The sequence below is a fragment of the Syngnathoides biaculeatus genome, chromosome 2 (assembly GCF_019802595.1).
Source record: "Syngnathoides biaculeatus isolate LvHL_M chromosome 2, ASM1980259v1, whole genome shotgun sequence".
Classification (NCBI taxonomy): Eukaryota; Metazoa; Chordata; class Actinopteri; order Syngnathiformes; family Syngnathidae; genus Syngnathoides; species Syngnathoides biaculeatus.
Window position 1 is genome coordinate 35,193,476 of NC_084641.1, and position 22,659 is coordinate 35,216,134.

General features: G+C 43.1%; 1 protein-coding gene across 3 annotated transcripts in view; it reads right to left on the reverse strand.

Annotated features, from left to right (window-relative positions):
• The window catches only part of LOC133491501 (gamma-aminobutyric acid receptor subunit gamma-3-like), a 104,403-nt gene that overhangs the window by 48,385 nt on the left and 33,359 nt on the right, over positions 1-22,659 (reverse strand). For all 3 annotated transcript variants that reach the window (XR_009792421.1, XM_061802721.1, XM_061802731.1), the window contains exon 3: positions 11,841-11,908. Coding sequence is in view for 2 of the 3 variants with exons in the window: in XM_061802721.1 (XP_061658705.1) it covers positions 11,841-11,908 (68 nt within the window). In the remaining variant the exon portion in view is untranslated. The remainder of the gene's footprint in view (positions 1-11,840; positions 11,909-22,659) is intronic.

The window sequence follows — 22,659 nt, forward strand, 5'->3', positions numbered from 1 at the left end:
TCAGACCATGCTGGAAAGACTGTGTTATGAGAGTTGCAGAGCATTATTGATAAAAACAACAACGGTGAAGACGACAAACCCAATTTCCCAAGGAAATCATTCAGGTTGGCCAAATCTATTATTTGCGGATTAACCCCTGCACCCCAAAATAGGTTTAGACGATGAGCATTGTTGTGGAAATGATAATGAACAGGTGAGCAGTGAACTACCAAAGCCTACTCGATGATGATGTTTTTTGTTTGAAACTGAAAATGTGCTGGTCTCAAGCCCCCCTTTGCAGCAACTCATCCCCTGAGCGACAGCACAGCAGTACTATCATATTTCAATAACAGTCACCTGTTGCTCAACTGCCAGTCAAGTTGCTCCCTCTTGAACAGAAAATGTTTCCGTGCATTTGTGTCTATTTGTCTGTGTGTGAGGCCTCGTCTCACAATGTTCGTTCACAGCATCGCTCAACTCTTCACGGCTCTCGAGTCGCATGCTAACATATCGATAGGACGAAAGACTAGTCTGTGTCTGTCCACATTTTGTGTGCACTTCATTATTGTTACCGTCCCTCCACATGCTGCACCTCCTGCCCTCGTCCCAGGTCTACAAAGTGATTTAATCCTCCCAACTCTTAACAGTGTAAGTGTTTCTTCACATCCATTCTCACAATCATGTAATTTATGATTGCGACTGATAACCACAATCCTGCAGTAAATGGCGATTTTGCTGCCAGGCTCTACTATGTTTATGCTTGATTTTTTTGTTGTTCCTCATGTGAAAGCCTTGTCTCCAATCTGATTTGAACTTTAACCTTGACCAATGGGCAGCATAAAAGATTTGGCCTGAAGACATTTTGAAACTAAGGGTTCAGATGAATACGCTCCCCTGACTCATTGCAACTTAAACAAATTAGAATACCGACCTCCAGGGCTTAACAGTACTGATTTAGATCAGCACCAAATTAAAGACTTTTGTAAATATTAAGGCAGAGGAGGGAGTAAATTTGATAGACTATAGTTCACCACCAATAAATATCTAAATAACATTGATACCTATAAACATTAGAAACTGTTGTTTACATAAACAATTACACAGATTAAAAACACAATGATGATCGTCTGTCTATACTTGTTTTACTGAACCAAAGTGAAGAAGCTCCATTCTTCTTTGCTCTCCATCAATACAAAATGAATGGAGCGGCGAGTAACAGAATATTCATTCATTCATTTATTTTCCGTACCACTTATCCCCACTTGGGTCACAGAAGCCCATCCCAGCAATCTTCGGGAAACAGGCAGGTTTAACATTGAACTGGTTGTCAGCCAATCGCAGAAACAGAATATGCAAATGTAAAAAAAATCAAGGTAATAAATTATATTTTATTGGTTGTTTAGCCAGCATACAGAGTAAATAGCTTACAAGCCTCAGTCCTATTACAAAGTCACACAAAAATCAAACTGTTCATTGTACACAGGCTTACTGTCAAGACAACTCTTTGTGCTTGTAAATTGATTACCTGGCTATCGGCACTTATACTTATCCTCTTGTGTTCTTCTTTCCTCCTCTGTGTCTTCCACTTCACTGCCCACTTCAACCAAAGTGTCGAGCCCGTCGAGCTGCTCATGCTTTCATCTCTTGCCAGTTCCTTGCTCCTTTGGACCATCCTCACGCATTAAACCTTTGAACCACCCCCACACATTAGAAATACTAATCTGGAGCTACTTCTCATTAATCCATTCTCTCCTACTCTCTCTACCTCAGTCTGCTTTTGGGATTAGTCAGTCCTATACAATTACTCTACATATCGTGACACATATAGCATAGAAGTTCTCATGTGTTGCCAGCACGGGATGCACATTTTCCAATTTTTAAAAAAGGCCCAAGAATATATATAAAAGTTAAGAACAATAAAGATGTTTTTGTGTAAAAATACACTCTAAAAACATGTATTATTTTCCTTTCAATTTCTAATTAATTTGCTGGACTCCCAAAAGCATATCTTGCACTGTATTTGTTTACAGAGTAACAAGTGGTTTGAGCATTAGTAACAAGTAAGAAGTAAAATTTCTCATCACTTTCTGTTTCTTTACAGTTAAGAAAAAAATAGAATAGAAATAATTTATTTCTTTTTTTTAGGAGCTGTTCATGACCCACTTTTGGGTCCCAAGCCACCTTTTGAGAATTACTGGTATACAGTATACTGACATACTCTGGTTCACATATATGGCTCATATTTTCTGTATTCTGTATGTTTTCCATTTTCTGTAATTTCATGAATCTTTATCAGCAAAAAATGTTTCTTTCCTGTGCTACATTTATCCCTTACTATGTATTTTTCACAACATACACATTGCTCATTGTTAGCTCTTAATTTCCTGGTATCTGTATGTCTGGTTTTTTTTTTTGCCAGATTCTGCAATTTAACTTCATCACTGATTAAAATTAGTTTACCATGAATATTATGCAAGTCACTTTCTGAGTTCAGCAAGCTTTCCAATGATACCAATGTTTTAAAAATAAGAAAATGAGTAATAAAGTCATTAAAGCTCTGGATCTGCCATCTCTTCTGTAACTTCAACCTCCGCCAACAGGCTGAGATGCATCAGACCAACATCTTTTTATGAGGAAATAGGAGCATAGTTTATGTAGATTGCACCTTCACCTTTCATGAGCTTTCAATTACCGGAAGTGCAGGTCCATCTATCGATTTTCAACACCGCTTATCCTGGTTAGGTATATTCCATTTTTATATTTTATATTAATAGTTTTAAATATGTTCTTTTCTCACCTCCAACCAAAAAAAAAAAAAAAAAAGAATTGTGTAATGAACTAAGCCAAGACCATTCCATAGGGATGGCTGGGTATGTAATAATAATAATAATAATAATGATGATGATGAGTGTACTTTCGTGAAAAGGTGACACCATTTATTAACATTAAATTATTTAACTATTTACACTTCAAATACAAACAAAATGTCCAAAAAAGGAGCCCAACACCTCACTATGGGTGAAACCGATTGATTGATATCATGCCCAATTAGATCTGTATCTTGTGTGCACAATGACAAAGACTTAATTTGTATTTGCACTATGTAACTGGGCAATCCAATGAAGTGTGAATAGCACCTTTTACGTGTCTCATCATCAGTGATAATCAGTTGGTTGAGCCAGATTTGCTCCTGCTACATTGTAGCTTGATGGGTGTATATTCCCTTGCCAAAAACCTAATTGTAAAACAATCTGAGTTCCAGCTTCATTGGACAGTATGCTCCAATTTCACAAAAAATGACAAGCTGTCAATATACAAAAGGCAGTGTCAGGTTTGGCGGGCCACTTCAAACAAGAATTTTGGAAATCAGAAAATCAGATTACTCGTTCGAGAGATACTTGCTTAATACTTGCTAACATCTCGACAAAACTTGGCACATTGATGTAACTAGCTGTGCTAGTTTTGATTTTGAACTTATTTCTTTCTGAGATAGTCATTTAAAGACCCTAATTAGTAAAAATTATGGTTCCCTGTTTTTTGGTGAAAGTTGACCCAAAGGTTATTGTTTTAATAATATCTGGAAGATTTTTCAGAACTGCTGTCCTTTATTGGACAGACTACAACTTTGTCATAACATGAGACTTTAACATTCCAGTCACGTGATTGGCCATATTGCCGGTCGAACAGAGCATTGTTCAATGCTAAGTCAGTTGGAGACGACACGAAAATACGTTTAATAGCATGACGCCCAGAGTTTTGTCCGATGCCGTTAAACATGTAGAAGGTGATAATAAACAAAGGTACATCGGATAGAGGGACACTTGGCATAGAGGACACATATTTGATGCCGAATTCGATGTCTTCGCCGATAAGAAACTGTTAACCCATTTCCGTTTTTCTTGGACAACTGGATCTACACTTGTATCTGGTGACTAAGTTGTCGAGATTGACAGAATATGCATCGTTCTCAAAAATGAGTCCAATGCGTATTTAAAAAACAAAACAAAACGCTGGGATAGGCTTCAGCACACATAGACGGAAGTGTGTTGCGGCCACACGTTAACCTACGTAAACCTTTGTGCGACCAACAGTTTATTTTCTTTTTTTTAAGTATGCATTAGACTCATTTGAGAACAATGCATAAAGTAAGTATCTTTCGGCTTGTCCCTTTCGGGGTCGCCTCAGCGTGTCATCTCAGATGAACGCACATATATGTTTGGCACAATTTTTACGCCGGATGCCCTTCCTGACGCAACCCTTCTCATATTTGGAAAAAAAAAAAAAACATCTGTCGGGTAGAGTTTTACTGAAGTTTAACGTGTAGCTGCAACAACCTTCCGTGTACATTGGAGAAGACTCTCTTTTTTTTTTTAACACATTGTTCTCAAATGAGCCAACTTGACATTATAAATACTGCTTGGCAATGTTCCCTTTAAGCTGGACAACTGCGCATTAGCGCAGAGGAAAACACATCCACCGCAGTGAACTACAGCCTGACGTCTTTTTTTTTTTTTTCACACTGCCTCTCACGAAGAGCTGCTGCTCGGTAACACCGGGGCACAGACTCTACTTCCTAGTTTACCTGACACCGCCCCCCTCCATTTTAAAGCCCAAGTGTCATGGCTATAAACATTCTAAAATAGATATTGTAATGAAAAATAACATTATTCACTTCAGTGTCTATACGAAAAAATAAATATGAGCGGAAACCGCGTCATCCATGCGCAAAGTTGCGGAAGTCTCATTTGACATTCAAATGGCAGCCATATTGGCTGCATCTTCTGTCCGTGACATCACACTGGGACATTCACCATTGAAAACACACTGTGCCACCTACTACGGGAGACGAACACGCCCTTTCTGACATGGAAGCTCTTTTCGAAGAAGAGAACACCTCACAACCGAGTGAAGTGACCGGAGCAATATTACCCTCTTGCTTCAAGCCATATTTAGATGATATGCACATCACGAGGATCAGGAGTGGGAAGCAATGCACCGTCAACACTGTGTACAGTGGGGACCGGGTGCTGCTGACCTCAACTCAGGATGGTGTGAGTCATGAGGAGAATACTTCGAAGACCTCCTTGATTCCGCCAATACGCATTCCCACAAAGAAGCTGAGTCTCGGTGTTCTGAAGCGGGCTCTTCTATCTCTGGGGTTGAGGTCACTGAGGTGGTTAAAAAGCTCTTTGGTGGCAGGGCCCAGGGGTTGGATGAGATTTGCCCGAAGTCCCTAAAGGCTCTGGATGTTGTGGGGCTGTCCTGGTTGACACGCCTCTGCAACATCGCATGGACATCGGGGACAGTGCCTCTGGATTGGCAGACTGGAGTGGTGGTCTCCCTTTTCAAAAAGGGTGACTGGAGGGTGAGTTCCAACTATAGAGGGATCATACTCCTCAGAGGAGGGTCCGTCGGGAAGTCGAGTCTCGGATTCAGGAGGAGCAATGTGGTTTTCGTCCTGGCCGTGGAACAGTGGACCAGCTCTACACCCTCAGCTGGATCCTCGAGAGTGCATGGGAGTTCGTCCAACCAGTCTACATGTGTTTTGTGGACTTGGAGAAGGCATTCGAGCGTGTCCCTCGGGGAGTCCTGTGGGGGGTTCTTCGGGAGTATGGGGTACCAAACCCCCTGATACGAGCCGTCAGCTGTCAGAGTTTGGTCCGCATTGCCGGCAATAAGTCGGACTCATTTCCGGTGTGAGTTGGACTCCGGCCTTTGTCACTGATTCGGACAGAATTTCTTGGCGCAGCCGAAGCATAGAGGGTGTCCAGTTTGGTGGCCTCAGCATCGCATCTCTGTTTTTTGCAGATGATGTGGTTCTGTTGACTTCATCAAGCCGTGATCTCCAGGTCTCACTGGAGCGATTCGCAGCTGAGTGTGAAGCGGCTGGGATGAGAATCAGCACCTCCAAATCCAAGACTATGGTCCTCAGTCAGAAAAGGGTGGCGTGCCCTCTCCAGGTCGGGGACGAGATCCTTCCCCAAGTGGAGGAGTTCAAGTATCTTGGGGTCTTGTTCACGAGTGAGGGAGGAATGGAGCGGGAGATCGACAGACGGATTGGTGCAGCATCTGAAATGATGCGGACTTTGTATCGGTCCATTGTGGTAAAGAGGGAGCTAAATTTAAAGGCAAAGCTGTCAATCTACCAGTCAATTTGGGCATGGGGCCTGGGTTGTGACCGAAAGAACAAGATCCTGGACACAAGTGGCCGAAATGAGTTTCCTCCCCAGAGTGCCTGGGCTCTACCTTAGAGATAGGGTAGGAAGCGCGGTCATCCGGGAGGGGCTCAGTGTTGAGTCGCTTCTCCTCCGCATTGAGAGGAGCCAGATGAGGTGGCTGAGGCATCTGATTTGGATGCCTTCTGGACGCCTCCGTGGTGAGGTGTGCGGGCATGTCCCACTGGAAAGAGGCACCAAGGACAACCCAGGACACGCTGGAGAGACTATGTCTCTCGGCTGGCTCGGGAATGCCTCGGGATCCCTCCGGAAGAGCTGGAAGAAGTGGCTGGGGAAAGGGAAGTCTGGGTATCCCTGCTGAAGCTACTTCCCCCGCAACCCGACCCGGAAAAGTGGTAGATAATGGATGGATGCAGATCAGGGCCAAATCGCATGCAGCCAAACCACTTCCCCGCTCAATCCACCGCTGTGGCGGTGATAAAAACAACGCCGCCCCCGAGCGACGATGACGGTGCGGCCAAACCGCCTACTCATCCGTTCCACCTCCGCGGCAGAGAAGAGCCACCTACTTTGACACTTTAGCACCCCTGACTTACCTCCGTGTGACCAACGGTTGATTTTCTTTTTTCAAAATATGCATTAGATCATTTGAGAAAATGCATATTTTAAAAAAAAAAACATCACTCAGGGAGAGATTTACTGACTACTAATGTGTGGCTGCAACACCCTTCCGTGTACATCTTTTTTTTAATGCATTGTTCTCAAATGAGCCAACTTGGCATTATAAATACTTCTTGGCAATGTTCCAGTGCAGCAAACTACAGCCTGGTGTCTTTTTTTTTTTCACACTGCCAAACCGCCTCTAGTCCTATCCACCTCCGCGGTGGTGATTAAAATAACGCCCCCTGCGAGCAACGACAATGCCATGGCCAAACCATCTCCGTCCAATTTACCTCCAAGGTGGTGATAAGAACAATGCCGCACACGAGCGTCGATGACGCCGCGGCCAAACTACATCTCCGTCCAATCTACCTCTGCGGACTTGGTAAAAACAATGCTGCCCGCGAGCGACCACGACGCTGCAGCCAAAACGCCTCTCCGTCCAATCCAACTCCGCCGTGGTGATAAAAACAATGCCGCCCGTGGCCCGGTGCTCTGACGAGCCACCCCGGCGGTGCCGCCTCTGCCGATTACGGCTTTGGCAGGTGGCACATCGACACATTTAGCACCCCTCACTTAGGGATAATGTCCCCCCCCAACTATTATTTTTTTAGTAGCTCTAAAAACACCTACCTGTCATTTAGAACCCACGAAGCTCTCTTCTTTTGCACCTGTGCAATCCATGTTTCATGATGAACCGGGTCTTTTGGAAAAGTATGAAGAGCGAATCCATCCTCCCGAGTGTTCGAGCAATATCCAGCAATACAACGAGCCGGCATTTTGCTTAACACGAAGGAACAACCAGCTACCTTCCCGGAGGTAAAACTAGTATAAACAGACGAGACTGCTTGAGTGCGCTACTGCCCTGTACGTCACTTCCTGCTTCTTCTCTAAAACAAATCCCTCATGAGGATTTTTATGGTGGGAGTTACAAAAAGCCATATACGTCAAAATCTCGTTTTGTCATGAAAAAACGGATGAGTCCATACCGACTGCCGTTTTTCCTCATTAATAACATACTAAAAATCATGCATTTCATCACAGTGGACCTTTAAAGGGGTACACTCATAATTACAAACACTGGGGGATGTGAATAATAGAAGCAAAAGTGGTGAAACTGGATGAGATTTTCTCTTTTTTGAGTGAAAAAAGGTCTGGTCTGAAGCCAAAGTAGAAAGTACAGGATGAAATCATGCATAATGTTAATATTCCACCTTGGCACAGCCTGACTGAGGACGAAAGGACAGAACTGCGAGCAACGACAATGCAGTGTCCGAGTGTCCAAGACATGAGGTCGCACATCCGATGGCATGACCAGAAAGTCGATCATCGAACTGCCACCTGAGTGTCCTGGTGCGAGAACTGCGAGCAACGACAATGCAGTGTCCGAGTGTCCAAGACATGAGGTCGCACATCCGATGGCATGACCAGAAAGTCGATCATCGAACTGCCACCTGAGTGTCCTGGTGCGAGGTGGACATGTGAACACTTTTATGCCTGAACATTGTGTTCGTTATGGACAATCTGTGATGAGCACAGAAGTTTAGTAACAGAACACCACTCGGGTTCTCAACGGGGGGGGGGGGGGGGGGGGCATTCTTCCCTATCATGCCCTTCCAGGTCTCACTGTCATTGCCCACGTGGGTACTTCAGCACTCCCTCTAAGGACTCCAAAAAGGGTGGGTAGTCTGAACTGGTCTTTGGTGCATGAGCACAAACACCAACAGGAGTGGTGCCAGAGCCCAAGCGGTGCGTAGAAGCGACTCCGACAATATCTAGTCGGAACTTCTCGACCTCACGCACCAACTTGGGCTCCTTCCCTGGCAAAGAGGTGACATTCCATGTCCCTAGAGTTAGTTTCTGTAGCCGGGGATCGTCTCGCCAAAGTCCCCGACTTTGGCCACCGCCCAACTCACTTCACACCTGACCCCTATGGCCCCTCTCACAGATGGTGAGCCCATTGGAAAGGGGACCCATGTTACGCTTTCGGGGTGTGCCCGGTGAAGCCCCGTGGGTGCTGGCCAGGCCACCAGATGCTCACCTTCGAGCGCCACCTCCAGGTCTGGCTCCAGAGGGCAAGGGAAACCAAGATCCAATTTTTGTACTCATCATAGAGGTTGTGGAGTCGTACTTTGTCTGGTCCCTCACCTAGGACCTGTTTGCAATGAATTACCCTACCAGGGACATGAAACCCCAGACAACTTAGCTCCTAGGATCATCGGGACACATAAATCCTAGGTTGTACACTGCCTCCTGCCTGATGACAGCTGGGAATGGCTCCAACACTCCTGCGACCCTTGTGAGGATAAGCAGGTCAGAAAATGGATGTCTATATAGTTTTATACATATTTTGACATTTTATATATGGTTTACAACACAAACAAAAGACAATTATTATTTTTATAGATTTTTCCAGTCCTATATAATTTAGTGAACTAAATAAATCCTCATTTTTTCTTTTTTTTTTTACCACCCCCGACAAAAAAATCTTAACACAATGATGAAAACTTGATTTTTATTTGCACTAAGTACCCAAAAATATGGGCGCTCAAGTGAAGCGTCAATAGCACCTTTTAGGTGTCTCATCATCAGCAAAAATCAGTGGATCGAGTTAGATTTATTCCTGCTACTTTGTACCAGCTTCATTGTGCAGTATGCTGATAGAGTTAGCCATTAAGCGCGAGAATGAAGGTAGGGGTAATGATAGTATATATAGATATATATAACTTATAATATATAATTATAAGATCTCTCTCTCTCTCTCTCTCTCTCTCTCTCTCTCTCTCTATATATATATATATATATAATATATATATATATATATATATTATATATATATATATATATATATATATATATATATATATATATATATATACATATATATATAGGAAGAACCAGAGAGACCAGAGAAACTGAGGTCTTGTGACGGATGACAAATTGGACTCAAATCAGGGTGACGAATATCATGCTGACATGTGCAAGTGAGAAAAGAGAGCTAAAAAAGGAAAAGAAAAGAAAAGAAAAGAGAAAAAGAAACACAGGCTTTGGGATGGATAATACTGGAAGACATGCGAGGCAAATTGAGAGTGGGAGCAGTGGCGATAAAACCACTCCAGCAAATTCCCAGGACAGCAAAGGATTTGCATTGTGGTCTCCGCTGTCCACTAACCCTGACAGTGGCTGCCAATCAGTGCAACATCGAGGAACAAAATTGGTCAAATGGTGAACACTGTGCATGATTGAAAGAAAGTTTGGGCTCACCAAGTGTAAACTGACCCACTGGCCTACTGATTCTTCTTGCGAATGGCAAAGTAACTCATGATGATATATACAATAATTTGTTAATGATAACAATAATATCTGAATACAGCAATTATGCGTTGATCATACAATAGGAAAAATATGGTCACTTAACTGAACTGGGAGGGGAAATTGTCTTGAAACAAGTCTTCTTGGACATAAAAAAACAGCATGTACAGTGAAAATACATAAACACAATAAATCACTGTAATAATCTCAGCAAATGATACAGCCTAAAAAAAACAACACAACTCCATCTTTTCCCAATCATTACTGTATGTTGTATGTACTGTACTGCATTACGAAAAATTGGCTTTTTTAACATTGTTTGTATACAATAAGAAAATGGAGGTAAAAGAAGTAAAAAAATAAAACTAAACAACCAAGAACAGAGAACCCCCATTTTATCACAGATATGTTCAAGACATATAGGAACCTAAAGACGAAAACCTAAATACAGTCTAGAGACCAAATACTTGTCTTTATTAGTTGTCATAGTTTTAAACCTCCCACATGCTTTAAACGCATTAAAAACTTGTCAAATCACACTTTTTAAAGTATTCCTTAGATACTGTTCTCACACTCTTGTTCGCCCATTTACCACGATTAGAAGTAAAACATGATTGTTCCAAGCTGCTGCTTTGTCACTCTAAACAGTTGGGGACCTTCTCTGCCTCTTTTTCTTCAACACACCTCTTCCATTAGACCTCAGTGCTGCACAGCATGTTGCAGCACAATGTGGTATTAAATTGTTCTAAATATGGATTTGCTTGTATTCCGTAAAATCCCGTCAAAAAGGATTGGTTGGAAATTGGCGATATGGTGGAGACACGATGCAGTAGATGAACTATAACATCAGAGGGGTAAATCCCGTGTTATCTACCTGTGACTGAAAATGTGTCTGACAAAGGTTAAATTAGTCAGTGGTGACTTCATAAACACCGCTTGTTTGCACTCTGGACATAGTGTGATGAACAACTGCTTTCAAGCGAGTCTCAGAGTCTCCAGAAGTCTTCAATAATCACATTGTCGTTCATTTTGTTGCTAGTCAATATTTGTGTAAAAGTAGTCACTCAGGTCTTGTCATTAATAAGTATGTCACCTTCAAAAAATGTTTAGCCTAATATGTATGTGAAGCTGCTCGCCTACGATTTCAGTTTCTCTTCGCTTTCAAGGGCCTCAGTGAGTTGTCCGTTTAATTGCTAAACCACCCTGCAGGGTTCCGCTTGGAATAATGACCCGTTGGCTAGCCATTTTTCTTTTGCTGTGCTGTGCAAATTACAGCTTTCTGGGCAGTATGTAAACACTATGCTCATTTTGCAACCTTGTTACATTTACTGGCCATTTATTTTAAAAAGACAAAGTATTTATCATTCAAGCAAATGAACCGATGACCTCTCTCTACAGATTATATTGTAGACTTTGCAATATCTATTTGAAAATGTGAGTGTGCGCCTCTTGTGAGTTTTCTTTTTTTTTCTATAGACTGTGGAGTCGAACCAAGGCCATTTAAGTTACATATAGACTAAATGCACTTCATGAGAAAACGTTAAAGACCTCGAAACATTAAAGCAAATCAACGAGAAATATCTGGGAAAATATACAAAGCAAAATTGCAGGATTGTTTGCAATGTTTACATGTTACAATGTGATGAGAGAAACAGAAAGTCCAGTGGCAATGAAAGCAACAGAAAGAAAGAATCGGAAAAGAATTCAACTCACCATATCGATGGATGACACAGGCCCGATGCTGTTGACATATATGCCCACATCAATGACTGTTGGCTTCACTGAAAGAGTCAAAAGTATTGAAAAGTGAGTGAAAAGGACAATAAATATACTCATATAATATGACACAATCTTATCTCTTTGGAATGGGGAGAAAGCCGCTGTGCCTGTCGAAGACCCAAGCGAAGCACAGGAAACCTTTGGACTGGGAGACAGACGGGCTACCCCCATAAGTGACTTTGCTTAAAATGTCTACACACAAACATACACGATCACACATAGACACATACGTACAAAACCGGAGTCGGGCCAACCTAATGTCAGGCCCTAGGTGAATTTTTTTTTAGCGCCTCCCTTCATTTGCAATGTATGCGAATATCCAAATTGCAAAGAGGTCATCTGAAGCTTCCTGCACATTGGATGATGCAGTCAAACCCGATTTGACCGGACCACCGCATAAAAGTAAGTGTTGCTGACGCGACCCCGCACATTGAAGATTTGCTGCTTGGGGCAGTTTAGGCGGGCATTCGGTGTCTCGCTTGAGTAAAAATCCTAAAAGGTATTTTTAGCGTGAGTGAAAACTTCATGGCTCATCACAATTGAGACTATGGATGAGTCACAGCATGACTGAGGTCTGGAAACAATGAGTCCCAGTCCTAGAATAACAAGTCCCTGCAATTTAATAATCCATCACTCCATAACAATTGTGTCGCAGTTCCACTATATTTCAGATTATTTTTTTGTACAATTTGGACAATATTTTTGTGTTATCCATTGCTATCACTCTCTCTCTCTCAGCCTGCCATGATACTAACTTCTTAGAATGCTATATTTTCCCTAAAACAAAAGTATTGTCAAGGGTACGTCTGTCCCCGATGCAGCGCGCACCTGCATCTCATTTTAGTGATTACGGCTCACGTGTATACGCGTGCGGTCTGGTCTTTGCCAGATCGTTGGACTTCATGTCAAGTTCCCACAACCCTTCATCTATGTCCTTCCTATTCCGTGTACCAAACCCCGCCTCGTGCTTGACCTTCCCCTTACGCCCAGGGATTCTGTTACTGCTGCCTCGTTGGATTGTCTCCCCGTGTACCGAGTTTGGACTGAATAAAGACCCCTCCCGAACTGTACCTGGTCTCGTGAGTCGAGCATCTTGGGTTCAGCCTCGTGTTCTGATCATGCTAGGGTCACCCATGGCTAACAGGTCCTAGGTGAGGACCCAGATAAAGCATGGCAAAAATAACCCTAAAGTGAAAAATAGAAATGGATTTAACTTTCCGTTGCCTGGATGCTGGTAACCGGAGAACCTCTCTGGAGTGAGATCTGGATGTGGGATTTGAAAGATGTGAAATCGTCCATAGGGGTTGGGTGCAGTGTAATATGGGCGTTGGCTGAAAGCGGGGACCTTGGGACCAAATACTCGGCTATAGAAGAGGGCTTTAGGGACTCATAATGTGGCCTGTGGCATGGAAGTAACACAAGCTGGTGAATGAGGTTGAGAATTTTCAACTAGATATAGTTGGGCTCGCCTCCACACAAGGCATAAGCTCTGGTACCAGTCCTCTTGAGAACGGTTGGAGTCTCTTAAGTTACCCATGGTGAAACGCGCCAGGCAGGTGTGGATTTATTTATGCGGCCTGGCTCAGTGCCTGTATATTGGGGAAAGCACAGTGGCGGATAGCCACTCTCCACGTTCAGCTGGGGGGATGAGTCCTGACTCTTGCCTGTGCATATGCAACAAACAGATATTCAGATGTAGTTCAAGGTACTCAATCTTTTTGGAGTCCTTGGATGGGGTGCTGGAGAGCACTCATCACTCCATAGTTCTGGAAGGGGAGTTCAATGCTCACGTGGGCAATGACAAGGACCCTTGTAGGTCCAGCCTACCAAAGCTCACCTCACCATCTCCAGTAATGTGCTTTAGATTGGTCTGTTGTGGTGAAGAAGAGGCTAAGGCAAAAGGCAAATCTCTCTATTTGCCAGTTGATCCACGCTCCTATCCTCACCTATGGTCACGAGCTGTGCGTCATGACCGAAAGAACATGATTGAAGTGGCCAATGTGAGTTTCTTTCCAGGATGTCTGGTCTCTCCCTTAGTGATAGGGTGAGTACCTCAGTCTTCCGGGAAGGGCTCAGAATAGTACTGCTGGTCCTCTGCATTGAGAAGCGGTAGATGAGGTGGCTCAGAAATGATTGACTGGTTAGGATATCTCCTAGACATCTCCCTGGATTTTCCATGCATGTCCAACACAGGAGAGACGATGTCTCTCAGCTGGCCTGGTAATGCCTTGGGTTCCCCTCGGAGGAGCTGGAGGAAGTGGGTGGAGAGAGGAAAGTCTGAGTTTCCTTGCTAAAGCTACTGCCCCTGCGACTCGACCTTGGATAAGCAGAATAAAATGAATGGATGGATGGACTTGTATCACACTTAAAGAACCACTGATCTAGGTGAATACAATTAATTTCACAAATTTAAGGTAAAGCATAGATGTTTGGTCTTTACACACTCTTCTTTCCACAGGCTAAAACTATAACAATTAGGCTGACAAAAATTCTGAGTAAAACTAAACCTCGTTTTCAATCAAAAGATTGGGTAAAACTAAATCAAAATTTTCTGTCAAAATAAATTAATACTGCTTCTTCTTGGTAAAGTAGCTTTTCAGCCCACGTCGGTACAGTATTTATTTCACTCTGGATAATGCCACATTCTGACCAGCTTTTGCCAGCATCTTGACAGGGTCTTTTTTCATTTTTCCTTGGGTTCACGTATAGTTGCACATTTAGACCAAAAATAAAAAAAATGTTCTCTTATTATTGTTGCATTTAACAGTGATACATAATTTCTTTGTATGTAAGTCTGTGTGTGTGTGTGTGTGTGGTGTGTGTGTGTATAGTTGTGATGAAGAGATTCCACTCATAGCAAGTTAAAAATATGAATCCTGTCTTGGTGTGAGCCAATGAGAGGCAGAGTTATAGTTTCATATGGATAATATGGGAATTTTTTTCATTAAATTTTCACGATTATGGTTACACCCAGTGTGCTTCTCAATACACAGCAAGCCACTGGTAGGATGACATTTGCTCGATAGATGCAACCAACTGAGACAAAAAGAAAGTTAATTGTTACATTTACTAACCTGCCACCTAGTAAACTAAGCGCTGGAACTAAAAAGCTGACTTGACCAAGGCAACAGCCTTAAAAAATAAAATTAAAATGTCAGCACTCAGAGTTGTGTACGCGTTCCCCACATAACGCGCACACACGCTAGTGATAGATTATCAGGGCCGATATGAGCCATTTTGCACATATCGGCATCATCTGAAGGATGATAATTTATCCATTGATCCATCCATTTTCTGAGCCACTTATCCTCAGGAGGGTTGCGGTCATTGACCAGAAGACAGGGTACACCCTGAACTGGTTGCCAGCCAATCCCAGGGCACATGGAGATGGACAACAGTCGCACTCACAATCACACCTAAAATGTTGAGTCTTCAATCAATGCATGTTTTGGTGATGTGGGAGGAAACCAGAGTGCCCCACGCAAGCACGGTGAGAACATACAAACAACACACAGGCGGGGCCGGGATTTGAATTTGGCAAGCTTTAAGACATTTTTAAGGCCTCTTTAATGCGTCAATGGCAATATAATTTTGTTCCGGCGGTATAATTATGTTCCAAATCTTTAATATTTATTTAAGTGTGATTTTTGCAGAGCCTGAGTTACATTTTTTTCCAGTTTTATTCATTTAAGATATTTTATTTATTGTTTTATGTTACAATACAAATGTTCAATGTTCTTTAGAATCAATAGTTAATTGTTCTTAAAAAGGATCTACTCGAAGTATTATGCTCTATAGTGTGATATCAGTAGCATAAAAAATATAAAGGATACTATGTTTCATTGTGACACTTTTGGGAAAAATACTGTAAATCGTTCTTAAAAGCTTTGCTTTCATGGCAGGCTTATGCTGTATATTGAAAAAGCGCACAAGCAATTGATGTAAAAAATATTGTGCAAATTGTACATCATTGATCATATAGTGTGGATTACTATATCTGTACTCCATGATGATACATTAAATTGTAGGGATTCATTGGTCCAGCGCTGTGAATAATTTTTTCCAAACATGTGCATCCTGGGACTCAAGTAGTCTCAAGTGTAAAATGATTTATGTTTGAGGAATTTAAAGTGAATAATGGTGCAATGATCTGGTCTTCTTCTTCTTCTTCTTTTCCTTTCGGCTTGTCCCGTTAGGGGTCGCCACAGCGTGTCATCTTTTGCCATCTTAGCCTATCTCCTGCATCTTCCTCTCTAACCCCAACTGCCCTCATGTTTTCCCTCACCACATCCATAAACCTTCTCTTTGGTCTTCCTCTCGCTCTTTTGCCTGGGAGCTCCATCCTCAGCATCCTTCTACCAATATACTCACTCTCTCGCCTCTGAACATGTCCAAACCATCGAAGTCTGCTCTCTCGAATCTTGTCTGCAAAATATCCAACTTTGGCTGTCCCTCTAATGAGCTCATTTCTAATCCTATCCAACCTATTCACTCCGAGCGAGAACCTCAGGTTCCTCATTTCTGCCACCTCCAGTTCAGATTCCTGTTGTTTCTTCAGTGCCACTGTCTCTAATCCGTACATCATGGCCGGCCTCACCACTGTTTTGTAAACTTTGCCCTTCATCCTAGCAGACACTCTTCTGTCACATAACACACCAGACACCTTTCGCCAGCTGTTCCAACCTGCTTGGACCCGTTTCTTCACTTCCTGACCACACTCTCCATTGCTCTGTATTGTTGACCCCAAGTATTTGAAGTCGTCGACCCTCGCTATCTCTTCTCCCTGTAGCCTCACTCTTCCCCCTCCACTTTTCTCATTCACGCACATATATTCTGTTTTACTTCGGCTAATCTTCATTCCTCTCCTTTCCAGTGCATGTCTCCATCTTTCCAATTGTTCCTCTGCATGCTCCCTGCTTTCACTGCATATGACAATATCATCTGCGAACATCATGGTCCAAGGGGATTCCAGTCTAACCTCATCTGTCAGTCTATCCATTACCACTGCAAACAGGAAGGGGCTCAGAGCTGATCCCTGATGGAGTCCCACGTCCACCTTAAATTCCTCTGTCACACCTAAGGTACACCTCACCATTGTTCTGCTGCCATCATACATGTCCTGTACTATTTTAACATACTTCTCTGCCACACCAGACTTACGCATGCAGTACCACAGTTCCTCTCTTGGTACTCTGTCATAGGCTTTCTCTAGATCCACAAAGACACAATGTAGCTCCTTCTGAGCTGTGGTACTCTTTCTAGGCATGAAACCATACTGTTGCTCGCAGATACTTACTTCTGTCCTGAGTCTAGCCTCCACTACTCTTTCCCATAACTTCATTGTGTGGCTCATCGTCTTTATTCCTCTATAATTCCCACAGCTCTGAACATTACCTTTGTTCTTAAAAATGGGAACTAGAACACTTTTCCTCCATTCTTCAGGCATCTTTTCGCCCGCTAGTATTCTGTTGAATAAGTTGGTCAAAAACTCCACAGCCATCTCTCCAAATTGCTTCCATACCTCTACCGGTATGTCATCAGGACCAACTGCCTTTCCAGTTTTCATCCTTTGTAGTGCCTTTCTGACTTCCCCCTTAGTAATCATTTCCACTTCCTGGTCCTTCACTCTTGCCTCTTCAACTCTTCCTTCTCTCTCATTTTCTTCATTCATCAACTTCTCAAAGTATTCTTTCCATCTATTCAGCACACTACTGGCACCAGTCAACACATTTCCATCTCGATCCTTCATCACTCTACTTGCTGCACATCCTTCCCATCTCTATCCCTCTGTCTGGCCAACCTGTAGAGATCCTTTTCTCCTTCTTTCGTGTCCAACCTGGTGTACATGTCTTCATATGCCTCTTGTTTAGCCTTTGCCACCTCTACCTTTGCCCTACGTCGCATCTCGATGTACTCCTTTGGCCTCTCCTCAGTCCTCTCAGTATCCCACTTCTTCTTCGCTAATCTCTTTCCTTGTATGACTCCCTGTATTTTGGGGTTCCACCACCAAGTCTCCTTCTCCCCTTCCTACCAGATGACACACCAAGTACTCTCCTGCCTGTCTCTCTGATCACCTTGGCTGTCGTCGTCCAGTCTTCCGGGAGCTTCGGTTGTCCATCGAGAGCCTGTCTCACCTCTTTCCGGAAGGCTGCACAACATTCTTCCTTTTTCAGCTTCCACCACATGGTTCTCTGCTCTACCTTTGTCTTCTTAATCTTCCTACCCACCACCAGAATCATCTGACGCTGGATCCGGTTTCCTCCTCTTCTTTGTCTTCGACCCACAGTAGCTGAATTTCCACCGACACCCTGCAGGTTAGCAGTGCCGGGGGCGGGCGTTGTTAACCCGGGCCACGACTGATCCGGTATGGGATTCTTTAGATGAACGCTCATATTTGTTTGGCACAGTTTTTACGCCGGATGCCCTTCCTGACGCAACCCTCTGCATTTATCCGGGCTTGGGACCGGCCTACAGATTGCACTGGTTTGTGCCCCCATAGGGCTGCATTGTGCAATGATCTGGTACAGTGACAAATGTGCGAATGGTCGTTCTCAGACACATAAGGGTAGTAGTAATTAACATGTCCAAATAGTGCAGCGTGATAAAACAGCGAGTGTAAAAATAATGAAAAATTATCCTGACAGAGCTGTGCAAAATGGCAATTGTTACAATAAAATTTGAAGTTGGAACGTTCGCTGCTTTTACTTTACATTGTTCAATAGCACCTACCTGAGGGAGGGAGTTGGAATAGGTGGTGACCAGGATGTGGATGGTATAAGACAGTGGATTCTCAACCAGTGCGTCAGGGCATATTAGTGTGCCATGAGCGCTCTTCAGCTGTGCCGTGGGAAATTATAAAGTGTTACGTAATTGCTCAAAAATTATTGCTTTACAAGAAATAATGTACTTTGTTCATTTATTTATGCCAGTGAGGCATCATGACAGACAGAACAAACAAATGTGTTTCTATTAGATGGGAGGAAGTACATATAGTAAAAAATGTAGCCACTTTTTGTAACATTTTTATTTGTTGGTGCCGTGAAATGTTTCTATTGTAAATATGTGCATTTGCCCCAAAAAGTTTGGAAATCACTGGTGTAAATGATTTTCCATGCGCTTCTCTTTATCCTGGCACCTGGTAGGTTGGAACTGATAACATTTTTGGCAGCCTTCACTGTCTGTTGCACTCCTTTTTTGTCCTTCTTTGTGGTAGCTCCAAACCTGACTGACATGAGGGGGAGCTGTGGCAAAGGATCCTTCATGAAGTTCAAATCATCTCTACAGTCTTGCACATGTTCAGTCCAAGGTTGTTTTGGTCGCATCAAAGTTCCGGCTGCTCCACATCTAGTCAATACTCATCACATTCCTTGATGAGTCTGACACCGGGGTGCGATGAGTTGAAGTCCTTTGAGCAGAGAGAGAAAAGCAGCAGATGACAAATCATTGGGGTTCCCTGGAATTGATTGTGTGTGTGGATGATGTGGTGTCCACTACTCTCACCTGATGTCTCCTGCCTGTCAGGAAGCTGTAGATCCACTGGCAGATGCCAAGGCGAGATGATGAGCTGGAGGAGAGGAATTTGACGATAACGGTGTTGAATGCCGACCTGAATTCCACTACCAAGATCTTCACATCAGTCCCTGCTCCATCGGGGTGTTCCAGAATGGAAGTGCAGTTCCGGATTTACTCCATCATCCGTAAACCTATTTTCTTGATAGGTAAAGTGCAGAGGATCCAGCAGGGAGCCTGTTATGCTCTTGAGGTGGTCCAGTGCAAGTCGTTCAAAGGAATTCGTGACCACAGATATCATGCTGACAGTCATTCATTCAAACCTGAAATTGCTGGTTTCTTGTGAACTGGGATTATGGTGGCTCATTTAATGCAGGACAGGACTTCACACAGCTCAAAAGCTCTTTTGAAGATCTGCGTGAAAACTGGAGCGAGGTGGTCCATGCAGACTTTCAAGTAGGTGGGGCACACATTGTCCCTACCAATTTATTGGTCTTCTATTGTTGAAAGACATGTTGTACTTTCTGTTTTTGAATGGTGAAGGCAGAAGGCATTTCACATGTTCCATAACGTGCTACAATTACAAGGGGTTCACACTCCTCTGCCTCAGGGATGCTGGAGAGGGTGGTCCATCAGGAAGTCAAATAAAGAAAGCGCTAAGCCGAATGATGAAGCTCTCAATTTTATGATCGATCTCTATTCTTACCCTCACCTACGATCATGAACTGTGGGTCATGACCGAAAGAACAAGATCCTGGATACAAGCGGCCAAAATGGCTTTCCTCCACAGGGAAATAGAAATAGGGTGAGAAGCTCTGTCATCCAATGGACCTCTGCATTGAGAGGTGGCAGATGAGGTGGCTGGGGCATCACACTCCCCTGCCTGTCAGTTGCCTCCCCGGTTGAGCTGTTCTGGGCACATCTTACTGGAAGGAGACCCCGGGAATGACTCAGGACACGTTGGAGGGACTATGTCTCTAGTCTGGGCTGGGAAGACCTCGGGATCCCCCTGGAAGAGATTGATAAAGTGGCTGGGGAAAGGGTTTTCTGGGCGTCCTTGCAAAAGCTACAGAACAACAAGTGAGCTGACCCATTGGCTCATCAACTTTCTTGATGACTTCTAATTTATCCATGCGCACCAGTTCCTTTTTTATATTTTCTTGCAGTGCAAATGGAATTTTTCTGCAAGGATGCACAACAGGAGGCACACTTTTATCCTTGTGTATTTTATGTAGACCAGGTAGACATCCAAGTCCTTCGAAACAGTCTTTATATTGTTCCATGAGTGAATCCTGAACAGTTGCATTGTTTGATCATGTCACTACAAACACTCTTTTGACAAGATTGAGTTTTATGCAAGCGCTGAGATCCAGGATTGGCTGTACACCCATATCCATGATCAATAGTTGTGCTCTTGTCTTTCGATTTTCATGTTTGAAACTTGCAATACAACCTCCTCGTTCTCTAGTATAACCACTCTTGTCTGTACAGGATGAATTTTGCTCTTAACCTTCAATGCTTTGTAATCTGCTATGGATATCAGATTTACATGAGCACCAGTATCGAGGTTGAACGATATTATCGTCTGGTTCAATTCAGTTGGGACAATCCATTCCTCTTTTTCGGTTGTGCAAGCCTGTACCACGTTCACAATGAACTCATTATCCTCATCTTCCTCAACTGTGTGAACTTTGTCTTGAAGCCGCTCTGCAGGATTTAGCATAGTGATTGCTTTTCCATAGTTGTTACACAGTTTTCCAAATGCAGGACAGGATCTTTGCTTGTGACTCCCTCCACAATTACTGCATTTGAACTCTGCTGGTTTCTCTTTTTGTTTGGTCCATGTTTTATTTTTCCTTTGTTCTTTATTAATGACATGCACTGCGGTTTCACCTCTTTGTAGCTCTTTTGTTTGGGCTCTTGGTAGTTTCTGCTGCTCTACACATACTGACACACGTCGTGTATCTCATGTAAGTCCAGTTTCTCACAGTAGTCTTTCTCTTAGTGCATTGTCTTTTGTGCCACAAACAATTCTATCTTTCACTAGTCTCTCAAGAGTGTCAAATTCGCATGTTTTGCTCATTGTGTGAAGCTCTACCAAGTGCTGGTCAAAACGTACTCCTTCATTTTGCTCACGTGTGAAAAACTTGTACCTCTCAAAGGTCACATTTTGTCTTGGTACAAAGTATTCCTCAAACTTTGCCATTAGCTGTGCCAGAGTCAAATTAGTTTCTCAAGATGAAAACTATTGTATATATCCAAGGCATCTTCCCTATGACATGTGAGCTTTCAGTTTCTCATCTTCTCCCCTTGCTGCTAAGTTTATATTAAATCTTTGCTTAAAACGTTTCCAGTTGTCAGCAAGATTACCAGTCAGCTGCATGGCGCTAGGTGGTCGTTTATCAATGCTCATAGGTGAGGTAGGTTCCCTGAACGCCACAGCTTTTTCTTTGGTTGAATAATTTCCACTTCAGGAAGGGGATCCTTTTACCAATCAGTCGCCATCCTCTGCTTCACTTTTCAGCCGTTTGCAGCCGTCACACACCGCAGCAAACTTTTTATTTTCCATGTTCCTTTGCTAATACGTGTCACTTCATTGGACTCTTTTTGCTGTCTCTCTCTTTCTTGTGGCTCCCCCAGTGGCAAACTTTCCGTCTGAAACTGCTCACAGCCTCTCCTGACACCATGTGTTGTCTTCTTATCTTGTATAACAATTAGACGAGACGTATTTCAAGGATTCCAATATTTACTCACAAGTTGTCAAACATGTACCGTTCCTTTACTCTTTTCAAGCGAGTTCCGTATCCTCTATATACTCTAGATCCAGCTACTGAGCATGCCGGGTAATTTTTGTTATTCTCTCGAAGCTCTAACATCACACCCATGACCCCGACCTCTGATAAAGCAAGCCAATAGATACTACAAAGCCCGTCTGCTTAGCTCACTAGAAAGCCACAAATGGCAGACAAGGGAACACATCCAATATGGGAAAATATCTTACTGACAGATATCCTCATTTATTAAAATATCGACTGGTTAGGCTACATACTTCATCGAAATGACACCTCCAAATTAAAGTCAAAGGTGTGTGAATTATTTTTTACAAGTAAATGTGTTCCCCACTGGCTGCATTTGGTCTCGAGCACAGGTGTCAAAATTCAACGCCCGGGGCCCAGAGCTCGTCTGCTGCAAGATTTTATGTGGCCTGCGAAGGCAAATCATGTGTATCAACTTCCATGATTTT